The 12,492-nt window shown below is 40.3% G+C and overlaps 1 protein-coding gene across 2 annotated transcripts in view; it reads left to right on the top strand.

Moving 5' to 3' along the window:
* Positions 1-12,492, top strand: part of PRX (periaxin) — a 67,881-nt gene extending 55,389 nt beyond the window's left edge. For both annotated transcript variants that reach the window (XM_069746750.1, XM_069746749.1), the window contains exons 4-7: positions 1,701-1,814; positions 2,533-2,692; positions 3,733-3,926; positions 4,838-12,492. In XM_069746750.1, the coding sequence (XP_069602851.1) occupies positions 1,701-1,814; positions 2,533-2,692; positions 3,733-3,926; positions 4,838-10,981 (6,612 nt within the window). In that variant the 3' untranslated portion in view covers positions 10,982-12,492. The remainder of the gene's footprint in view (positions 1-1,700; positions 1,815-2,532; positions 2,693-3,732; positions 3,927-4,837) is intronic.

Raw genomic sequence — 12,492 nt, 5'->3', positions numbered from 1 at the left:
CTCCATGCAGTTCTTTATGGCCCCATAGATGCCCCATATAATGCTCCATGCAGTTCTTTATGGCCACGTGTAAGGCCCCATATAATGCTCCATGCAGTTCTTTATGGCCCCATAGATGCCCCATATAATGCTCCATGCAGTTCATTATGGCCCCATAGATGCCCCATATAAAGCTCCATGCAGTTCATTATGGCCCTATAGATGCCCCATATAATGCTCCATGCAGTTATAGCCCCATAGATGCCCCATATAATGCTCCATGCAGTTCTTTATGGCCCCATAGACGCTCCATATAGCATTGTGTCACATGTAATGCTGCTGCTGCACTAAAAAAAAAACAAAAAAACAAAAACAAAACATACTCACCTCTCGTCGCTGCCCGCTGCTCCTCAGCGTCCCGTCTCTCCGCACTGACTGTTGAGGCAGAGGGCGGCGCGCACACTAATACATCATCGCGCCCTCTGACCTGAACGGCCACTGCAGAGGACGCGGAAGACGAGGCGGCGGTGGAACATGGAAAGGTGAATATGACATACTCACCTGCTCCCGGTGCGGTCCCTGCAAGTCCCACATCTCCGGGAGCGGCAGCTTCTTCCAGTAGTGAGCGGTCACGTGGCACCGCTCATTACAGTAATGAATATGTGGCTCCACCCCTATGGGAGTGGAGTCCATATTCATTTAATGAGCGGTACCAGTGACCGCTGAACAGGGGAAGAAGCGGCAGCGCCCGAAGACCGCGGGATATGCAGGGACCGCGTCAGGAGCGCCGGGAGCAGGTGAGTGTTTGACAGGCGTCGCTCCCCCTCACTCACCGACCCCCCCGCCTTCCATGACTCGAGTATAAGCCGAGAGGGGCACTTTCAGCCCATTTTTTTGGGCTGAAAATCTCGGCTTATACTCGAGTATATACGGTAAGATCTGAAACCTTGGTCAAACAAATCTTCAAGGATGTCCAAAATTTTGCATCAGCTCATTTTCCTTTTTGTAATTTTTAAAATTTAAGAAATGACTGTGTGATATATATAATAAGTATATATGTATAATTTATTTTTTTGCCTAAAACACAAGGGAAATGTGTCATCTTTAACTTTAGCCCTCTCAGAGATCATTTCATCTTCAACTTGCTTACCGTAATTGTTCACTATAACAGTAATTATGAGCAGGGGTGCTCAAACTTTTATATGCCAATGTATGAACTAATGAAAACAGCAGCAGCTTGAAAACATGCAGATGTCATGTCCAGCCTATATTACTGGGAGGGGCACTGCCAGAGGAGAAAAATCTGAAACTTACAATACCTGCAAATTGCATATCAACGGGTCGGAAAATGAAGATTGCAGATTGAAACTTAGTGCAATTTTATCTCCATCTCACACCGTCTTGATCTTTCCTTTCCTGTTTTATTCAGTGGCAGTATGTCTTAAGTGTTACATCAACAAGAAAGTCTTTTCCAAATTAATTTCTTTGGCATTTCCTGCGCTGGCGTTTCTTTGGCTTCTTGCGAAGAAATTCTCTTCTCACTTCCCCCAATTATAAAACAAGACTGGATTGAACTAAAGCCTATAGATTACATAGGTGAAGCTTTTAAAAGGTGCTACTAGTAACACTGATATGTATGCATGCCAACGATGGCGATGGTTCCCAAAATGATAATGGTGGTTATGGTCTTTGATTAGACTTTTTTTTTTTTTTGTTTTCAGGCACAAAAAGAGAAACTACACGCAGAGTTAAAGAAAGTTTTGCTTCTGAAAGGGCAAAAAAACTCCGCGGAACAAGAGGAACCCAAGATGGATACTAACGTGAAGATCACAGAAGTGAGATGTCATTCAGTTTTTAACTTCTAATCATACCTTTGTTTTCACATTTTTTTATATAGCCTTTTCAGGATGGGGCTAGTCTATTGACCCCTCCCCTCAATATCATACCCCGCACAGAATTCCTCCATACAGTTTGTCCCCACAGTAACCCCCACGTGTACAGTATGATACACTCCCACAGTAAGCCCCCACAGTATGATACTTCCATAGTCATCCCAGAGAGTATGATATTCCCACAGATGTCCCCACAGGACCCCACTTAATATGATGACCACTAGAGCCCCCCATACAGTATGCGGTCTCCGCAGCCTCAAAAAACATTAAGATCTCCCACAACCCCCAATACAGTATGATAGCTGCCACAAGTAATGACTGACAAAATGTACAAAAAAAATACTCACCTTGCCCAGTTCCCCCAAAGTGCTGCTCTGTTTTGTGCAATGTGTGGACAGCAGACACAATCTACTGATGTCATCGTGCCTGCTGTGCTGAGTCTCAGATACTAAAGGCTGAATGGTGGAGCGGAGGGGTTCCCTATTCTTTATTACATTCAATGGCAGCCACGTGGTCTTCCTCTTTCAGTGGCTCACCACTGACTGCAACCAACTAAACCACCAGTGTAAGAAAAAGAAGAATTTTCAGTAGCTGCTACGTGCAGACAAACTTGTAAATATTTCTAGGTTGCTTCGGTTAACATCTTGTCATCTTTCTCCAGGAGAAGCTAAGAGCTTCAGAGTTGGTGGAGGTGATCGTAGAAACTGAGGCACAGGCTGGAATGTCCGGTATAAGCATCTCGGGAGGAGGCAGAGATGGACTCTTCATCTCGGATGTCATCAAGGACTCCCCTGCCGCCAAAAATTTGTCTCTGCTTCAAGGTAAATATGGTTTAGAGTCATGTGTGTATGTGCCATAATGGAAGAAAATGTAGCAGCTACAGGGCCCTTGAGTATACAGAGAGAAAGTCAACATCATGTATTATAACTAGTGATGAGAACTTAATCCCTTTTGAGGGATTTCCTGCCCTATCCCGGTTGCTTACTTGATTGCCTTTTGCTGCATCCGGGTGCAAATGAATGAGTAGGTGGCTGTGCATGCTCGGCTGTGCTCATGAAGTACATCCATGGAAGTAAATAGTGAGAACCGCGTAGATATGTGGCCACTTTACCATTCATTCTTGACCTGGATTCTAAACATGCAGGACAAGGAGTCCAGGAACTCTCTAGGTTGGAGACAGAGACTCAGAGATGGGACATGCGCCAAGCAGACATAATTTATACTGTAGATATACCTTAAATGTCTGAGGTAGGAAGACTAATTTAAAGGGACTCTGTCACCTGAATTTGGCGGGACTGGTTTTGGGTCATATGGGCGGAGTTTTCGGGTGTTTGATTCACCCTTTCCTTACCTGCTGGCTGCATGCTGGCTGCAATATTTGATTGAAGTTCATTCTCTGTCCTCCATAGTACACGCCTGCGCAAAGCAATCTTGCCTTGCGCAGGCGTGTACTATGGAGGACAGAGAATGAACTTCAATCCAATATTGCAGCCAGCATGCAGCCAGCAGGTAAGGAAAGGGTGAATCAAACACCCGAAAACTCCGCCCATATGACCCAAAACCAGTCCCGCCAAATTCAGGTGACAGGTTCCCTTTAAGGAAAACCAGCACACATTCTTTCTATGATGGTTAGTGGTGGTTTCTATTAGTGTCAAATGGGACTCTCCTCTATCCATACCCTGGTTAGGATATACAGGTTCCTACGTGTATAAGAGATAACTATGAACCAGGCATTATATAAATAATACACGAAAAACTTCACATGATATACCCATCACCAAAAGTATAATCTGGAAATACAGGTGGTCTTTTGGAGAGGTATTAATATAGGTACCTTTTGCTTATAATTCTTTTTTCACAGGGGACCAGATCATCAGTGCCAGAGTTTTCTTTGAAAACATTAAATATGAAGACGCCTTGAGGATCCTCGAGTATGCCGAACAATATAAAGTCTCTTACTGCTTAAAAAGGACAGTGCCGTCTAGTGATGTTACAGTGTCTCCAAGCTCCGGGAGTGTGGAAGTAAAGGGTCCAAAAGCTAAGATGCCAAAATTGGTAAGTTATTCCGTAGATTAAACAAAATTATTTATGTTGATTGACACTTTTGGTGGATGTATTTGATATATATACAAGATACAATGAAGGAAATAATTATTTGATTCCTTGCTGATTTTGTAAGTTTGCCCACTGACAAAGACATGAACAGTCTATAATTTTAAGGGTAGGTTAATTTTAACATTGAGAGATAGAATATCAAAAATAAAATCCAGAAAATCACATTGTATAAATTTTGCAGGGAGAAATAAGTATTTGATCCCTCTGGCAAACAAGACTTAAAACATGGTGGTAAAACTCTTGTTGGCAAGCACAGCAGTCAGACGTTTTTTGTAGTTGATGATGAGGTTTGCCCACATGTCAGGAAGAATTCTGGTCCACTCCTTTTTGCAGATCATCTCTAAATCACTAAGATTTTGAGGCTGTCGCTTGGCAACTCGGAGCTTCAACTCCCTCCATAAGTTTTCTATGGGTTTAAGGTCCAGAGACTGGCTAGGCCACTCCATTACCTTAATGTTCTTCTTTTTGAGCCACTCCTTTGTCGCCTTGGCTGTATGTTTTGGATCATTGTCTTGCTGGAAGACCCAGCCCCATTTTTAATGTCCTGGCGGGGGGGAGAGGGGGGAAAGGATGATGTCACTCAGGATTTTACGGTACATGGCTTCATCCATTCTCTCATTTATGCTGTGAAGTAGTCCTGTGCCCTTAGCAGAGAAACGCCCCCAAAACATAATGTTTCCACCTCCATGATTGACAGTCAGTACAGTGTTCTTTGGGTCATAGGCAGCATTTCTCTTCCTACAAACACGTTGAGTTGATTTAGAAATTATTTGCTTTACTGTAATTTCTAAATGAACCTATTCATTTCATATAATACATATATTTCCTAATATTTTTTCATTTTTTTTCAGTCTGTCAAGAGCTTGACACCCGTGAAGAAGAAAAAAAAGAAGGTTCCAAGTCAATTTACTGACTCAGAAGCTTCCATAGAAGCCGTAAAAGGTTCAGAACTTTCAGCTGCCAGCTTGGACATTCCACCAGTAGATGTTGAATTTTCCTTCCCCAAATTTTCCAAAATTCTAAAAACCAAGGGAAGTACAGAAGCCACTGCTGGAACTAAAAGTACAGAGACTACCACCAAAGTAACCACCACAGAACCAAAAAGGCTGAGGATGAAGTTCCCAAGGCTTAGAGTCAAAGATGCAGCAGCTGTTGGGGGACATTCAGTGGATGTTTCGGAGTCCAAAGATGTTTCAGTTAAAGAAAAGTCTGCAACTCAAGTTGGTATTTCTGTTCCTAAAATAAAGAAGCCAAAAGTTGATGTTACAGTGCCCAAACCAGATATTAAGTTTGCAGCACCAAAGATTGAAATTGCAGCACCAAAGATTGAAGTTGCAACACCAAAGATTGGAACTGAAGCCAAGGAAGAGAAAGTTTTTAAGACTCCTCAAGTGGAACTTGATATACCACTAACACACATGAAGAGTGAGATAGAGATTTCTGAAAGGATAAAGGCACCAGGCCTAAGCACCTCAATTAATATTCCAGATGTTGAAATTAAGATGCCAGTGACTTCTGGTGAAGTGGAAACACCAGAGGCAAAAATAAGCTTGCCTTTCTTATCCAAAGTTGGAATCTGCACACCACAATTAGAAAAAGAGCAAGAAGTTTCTCTTCTAGTTGATGAAAGGTCAAAGACTGAAACCAAATTTCCTTCAGTTGAAATAGCAGCACCTAAATTAGACGTTGACTTAAGTATACCAAAAGTTGATGGTTCAGTGGAAGTCGAAACACCAGACTCTACTAGTCAAGGCCTACAGATCAAACTACCAAAGTTTAGCATGTTCACTAAAACTACAGAAGTAACCCCTCCTCAAGTCAAAAAAGAGATTAAGGGAAAAGTTTTAGAGGAAAAGTTAAAAATGCCTTCGTTTAAGTCTCCACAAATTGGTATTTCTCTTCCTAAAGGTAAACTTGAAGGAGATAGTCCTGATAGTCAAAAGAGAAGTACCCTAAAGTTTCCATCTATAGACATCTCTGCACCAAAAGTGGACCTAGACTTATCTGTAGAGTCAGAAGAACTTTCTGTTGAACCTATTCAGGTTCCCGATGTGTCCCTTAAAATGCCAAAAATAAGTACCCCGAAGATAGGCATGAAAGTTAAGGATGCCTATGCTGGCACTATTCCACTAACAGATATGAAGTCTGAGAAAGTCGAAGCAGAAAGTACTATTGAAATTCCACATGTTACACTGAAAATGCCCAAAATAGGTCTTCCTAAATTGGGCTTAAAGAATGATGTGCAGGATGTTGAGTCAGAAGTGGCAGCTCAGAAAGGTGAACATGAAGAATTTAAACTGAAAGGTCCTAAACTGAAACTACCAAGTCTTGGAGGTTTCCTGGGAAAAGAAAAGACTGAGGTAGATGGATCAGATTCTTCTTTAGAAGCTGAGGGAAAATTAAAGTTTCCTGCAATTAAGATACCATCAATTGATATTTCATTACCAAAAGTCCAAGACAGTGAGCCAAGTAAACTAGAGGGCACCCTCCCCACAGCCAAGATTGATAAAAAAGCATCGGAATTAGAGGGTACAGACTTGAAGTTTAAAATGCCCAAAGTTTCCTTGCCAAAGTTTGATATGACAACAAAACTTGGAAAACCCGACATGTCTCCTCCAAAGTTCGGAATTCACATGCCTACTACTGATGTGAAATTAAAAAGTGAGAAAGTAAAAGAAGAAAAAATAATTACTTCCGATTTGGATATTTCTGTTCCTAAAACTAAAACAACATTTGACCTTAATTTACCTTTCCAAAAACCTGACCTAAGTATTTCAGGAGAGAAGCCTAAAGTTGCAATCAAGTTTCCAAAAGTAGAGTTGGATTCAATAGCATTTGATGGACAGACTGGAGATTCAAAAGTAGGCATTCCTTCTATTAAAATGCCAACTCTCGAGGTAGATGCTCCTAGCCTTGATATTGATTTAAACTTGCCAAAAGTGAAAACTGAAGGAACCGAGGTTTCTATTGAAGATAAAGATACTATATTCCAGATGCCAAAGATAAATCTTCCTAAACTCAGTGACGTAGCCAAAGATTTAGCCGTCGAACTTGATGTGCCAAAGGTGACAGGCGACATTTATCCACCACACCTTACTGCAGAAATGAAGACGGGGAAGGACATAGAAGATAAGGGACTAAAGATGAGTTTGCCAAAAGTTGAGATTGGACTCGGAAAATCCACCGAGTTTGGTGTTGATGAAATGAAAGAAGTGAAACTTCCTAAAGCAAGACAAGAAAAAACTGTTGAAGATAAAGATGCTAAAATGAAGTTGCCATCAGTAAATCTTCCATCTCTTGAGATAGATGCACCTAAAATCCCTGATGTGGACATCACTGCAGGCATTCCAGCAGTTGAACTTGATGTGTCTGGGAAAGAAGACTTAGCAGCAGTTTCAGGTGAAGTTGATGCCAAATGGAAAGCACCAAAGTTTTCTTTTCGTAAACTTGGTATTGCTGGATCCAAAGCTAAGAAAGGTGACACAGATGTAAAGACAACAGATACAGAAGGAGACACTGGACTTGCAGTCAAAGGACCAAAAATTAAAATGCCAAGGTTTGGAATAATGTTTCCTAAATCCAAGCAAGATGAGGACGTGGAAATAGATAAAAAAGCTAGCAAAACCAAAGTGGATGCTTCTGCTGGTCAAACTGATTTATCTTTAGATGGGAAAGTTAAAGTTCCATCAGTTAAACTTCCATCTTTTGATATCTCGGCTCCAAAGTTAGACGTTGATATTGCACTTCCAAAAGGAGATGCTTCTACAGTTACGGACAAATCTTCCGAGATTAATATTGACATTCCAGATGTAAAGTTAAATCTTCCCAAATTTTCCATGCCAAAATTTGGAAAAAGCAAAGAGGATTCAGACATCGAAAAAATTAAACTTCAAGGTAAAATTTCTCCATCAAAACCAGTAAAAGCCGGTGAAGCCTCTGGTGAACTAGATGGAAAAAGCGCAGAAGCCAAGGGGAAAGGCAGGGAACTAAAAATGAAAATGCCTATTATCAAGATGCCTTCATTTGGAATATCAAAAAAAGATACAGATGTTTTAGAGGCAAAAAGTAAGACAGTTGCACAGGAAGCAAAAGTGTCTCTAGAGACTGAAGGTGGAGATGGAAAGACTTCTTTTATGAAAATGCCAACATTTAAAATGTCATCTCCAAAAGTGAAGGCACCAGAGGTAGATCTGACTTTAAAAGGTTCAAAAGAGAATATTCAGATGCCTGATGTCCACATTAAAGTTCCTGATATTGAGTTAGCTACATTTGGAATAAAGAGTGATCGAACAGCTGAAGTGTTACTTTCTAAGACGGAAGACGTAAAGTTTGTGCAACCCAAAGATTCTGACCTGCACCTTGGTGATAAAATAAAGATACCTTCTCTGGAAATATCTGCACCTTCAGCTGCATCTGCATTACTAATTTCTGCTCCATGTGTTAAATCGGACATCTGTACATCCATACCAAAAGTAGAAGTTGATGTTTCTGATGCAGACATTAAAAGATACGGAGGAGATTTAAAAATACCCACGCTTCCATCTATTGGAGTTTCAGTTCCAGATGTTGAATTAGATATAGGTTTGCCCAAAGTAGGCTTGGAGTGCGAAGCTCATGTCCGCATGGAAAAATCATCTGCTAAAATAAAGATGCCTAAAGTTGAATTGCGAAAGCTTGAGGACTTGGAAGCCAAGGTAGACATTAGTGGCATTAAGTCTAAAGGCATTGAATATGAAGGAAAAATCAAAGGGCCCAAGTTAAAACTTCCTAATGTTGATATTTCACTTCCAAAAGTAAAATTAGATGAAGATGACATACCATTCATTGAAAGTGACTTTAAAATGCAGGGTTCAAGTACTGAAGTAACTACCACAGAGGGATTCTTCAGTTTGCCATCTGTAGAGCTCCCAAAAATGTCCGCTCCCAAAATAAGAGCTCCAGAACTGGAACTAGATATTAGTCTAAGCAAAGAGGATTTGAAAGGGAGTGACTTTACCAAGTCGTCCAAGGTAGAATCAAGTGGTTCTGAAGGTGAACAACATGATCTAAAACTCAAGATGCCAAAAATAAAGTTGCCCAAATTTGGTGGCTCTGTGACAGGTGTAGAGCAAGGCCCTATCAAACCAGGTGTGAAGGCTTCCAAAACAGAAGATAGTTCCGAATCTGGAATCATGGGCTTCAAAATAAAAATGCCTAAACTCCAAGTAGGATCTCTTAAAGGGAAAGGATGGGAGGATACAGAGTTAGAAAGTGACCACAAAATTAAAATGGCTGAGAAAGGTGATCTGAAGGTGTCAGATCGTGAAGATTCTGACATTAGCCATACTTTCAAGATCAAAATGCCATCATTTGGAATATCAAAAGGGACTGCAGAAGCTGGCACAGAACCTTTGCATCCATCTGAAGAGAGTACAGAGTTAAAGCTTAAAATGCCTAAAATCACTTTGCCTGATGTTGGATTTTCAAGGGATGAAGGCGAAAAGACATCAGTGGAAGGTGGTCATACTGATGCAGTTAGCAAGGTTAAAAGCATTGCATCATCAAATATTGAGGAGTTAGAATTAGATGTAGGGTTGAAAATGCCAAAAATGAAGATGCCGACAATTGGTCTACCGGGACGAAAGGGAGATGATGACATGGAGATTTCTCTTGATGAGGAATCCAAAGGTAAGAAATCAATGTTCAAAATGCCAGATGTGGAACTGTCTACTCCAAAGAGTAAAGCACATGGTGAATATGAAGTGGATCAGAAACGATCAAAGGACTTAGAAGGCCGTGATTCTCCAAAGAAGAGCAGTAAAATCAAGGAAGAACGCAAACATGACACTATTGAAGAAGATGCTGAAAAGAAATATAAAGTAAAACTACCAAAATTAGAAGTCGGCATACCAAAAGCTGGAGATGTAGAACTTTCTCCACCCAAATTAATGTCAGAGACAAAAGACAGCGAGATCGGTATTAAAGGTTTACGCTCTGAACAGGAGTCTGATCAACATGAAGAGAAAAAGACGAAAAAAAATATTTTTTCACTCAGCAAAACCAAGGACAAAAGTGGGGGTCTAATATCATCTGACGTAGACACAAGTCCAGAACTGAAGATTAAATTACCAAAAATAAAAATGAAGCCTTCTTTTGGTCGGTCAAAAGGCAAAGGTAAAGGGTCTGAAGTCAACGGAGAGGACGAAACAGAAGCAGACTCCAGTGATGTCACTGCTAAGCCTTCAAAAATGAAGTTCCCCAAATTAGGGTTTTCCTCCTCCAAGGGACATTCTGGAGATTTAAATATCAATGGAACATCTGGCCATGTGAATGGTGAGACTGAAGTATCGGCTCAGAATGGATCTCAAGATGGTTTTATAAAAGTTGGTAAACTCAAGTTTCCTAAGGTTGAATTTTCATCACCATACAAGGGCAAAGAAATAGACTCAGAAATTAACCTCAAATTGGTCAAGACAGATGAGCCTGAATCAAAGGATGAAGGCACAGAAAGCTCCTTTTCCTCTAAATTTAGGTCTCCTAAAATCGCTTTCTCTGGTTTTAAGAAAAAAGAGAAGGGTGAAGATCGCATAATTACCTCGTCTGCAAGAACAGAGATGGCAACTATGGAAAATGTGAGTGAGGGTGAATCAAAATCAGGGATGAGTCGTCTCGCTCTTGGATTCCTTTCAAGTAAATCAAAGGGGGAATACACAGTGGACAATAGTGGCATACAGAAAGACAATGTGGGTGACTCCGGTAAAGACAAGTCAACAAAATATAAGTTTCCCAAGTTATCTCTGAACTCAAAATTAGGGGCAGAAACGGAATCAAGTAAAGAGATAAAAGAAGAAGGTTCACAAGAAGGTTTCGAAATCAGCCTTCCGCAGGTGAGCTTTACTACCCATCAAGAAGAAGAAACCATGACAGAGGAAGAAACAACCTTGGGCTTTATAAAAGTTACAACAACAAAACAAATCAAGACAGAGACTGTAACAGAGAAGACCTTGGCCATATAAGACACTATGTTTGTCAGCTCAAGGACTTGATTTGCCAACTATCCTGAAATGTTGCAGGCTGCATGTTCCAAAATAATCTCTCCCCTCTAATCTTCTCCTGCACCTCAGTAACTACAATGGCGCCCCTCCAAAACTGTCTCAATGAAGGTTACCATACTTGTCTGTGTTTTAATCCTTCTAAATTGATGTGTTTATTATTTAACGCATTACATGCCAGGGTTCTTAGAGGAGGTGTAGACATGTAGATGAAATAAGGTGTTTGCTTCATGCTATGCAATATGGACTCACTAAGAAATACAGTTTTGAGTAGGGTTGTAACTACCATACCATAATCTGAACAGCCACAGATAACGGACATCCCCAGGGGCTTAAGTAATATTTTTAGATTTTTCACTTTCCTAAAACTATATAATGAGATTGGTCACCCAAATGCTTGGTTTTGAGAAAAACAATTTGTGGACCATTAGGTGATTTGGGCAAAGTTGAGCAGAGAAACTCTATAGGATACATGCATAGCCAGGGTATGGGTACAGTACAATAGTGGGTGGCTTCACACATTTAATAATGTTACACCACCTTCATAATCCTGCCCAATTATCTTTGTCCCAAGTTGAAGACCCCCACCCAAGATATTTTTCTTAAAGGATTATTCCCATCTTCATAGTGTATCATCAGACAGTGCTTGTAAAAGCAAGCCAAGCCTTTTCATAATTTTCAATTTGTCAAAATGTTCAGTTGTTCCTGAAATATTAAGACTTTTATTTTGCTTATAGTTTGTTACCTAGGAAATCGACCACCACTGTTAATACGAGCCAGCGTCAGGGCAGAACTTACAAGCTAGAGAGCAAAGGTGGTTGGTTTCCTAGACAACAAGATGTAAATAAAAGTGTTAATATCAAGAATGGCTGCAAATTTTAACAAGTATCAAATTGCAAAAGTCCTTATTTTCACAATACCCTTTTATGAAGATGAAAATAACCCTTCAAGCAACCTCGGAGCTCCTTCCAGTGGAGACAGTAGATAGCTGAACAGGCAGGATTAACAAGGTGCCAAAACAAATCTGTAGGGACTTGGCAAAATGGCTTGTTGTTAAAAAGCACTATCAAACAATACCCATTTATAATTATGGGAATAATCATTCAATTTATGTAAAACTCACATATTTCACTGAGTAACATATGATGAGCTAAGTGATTCTATAGACAGATATTTATATGGAGAACACGCCTTTCTTGGATATTACAAAGAGCATGACTACCACCATATCTCCACCTAGATTTTAGAATTGCAACAATGCGATCGGAGATCAGTATAAGATTTATTTTTGGACTTCCACGCGGTCAGTTTGGTGTGACCTTCAAATTACGGTAAAAATTCAGTTTAATGTATCCTTCAGAACCACATTTTTGTGTCAAGTAAATGTTCCAACATTACGCCATGTTTTAGCCTTGTATATGGGTGGAGATCCACTATTTATTCTCAACATTACCGTTTTATATAAATTTGCCCCA

The sequence above is a fragment of the Ranitomeya imitator genome, chromosome 2, assembly GCF_032444005.1.
Source record: "Ranitomeya imitator isolate aRanImi1 chromosome 2, aRanImi1.pri, whole genome shotgun sequence".
Lineage (NCBI taxonomy): Eukaryota > Metazoa > Chordata > Amphibia > Anura > Dendrobatidae > Ranitomeya > Ranitomeya imitator.
Note: the sequence above shows the minus strand (reverse complement) of the source record. Positions and strands in the feature narration are given on the sequence as shown.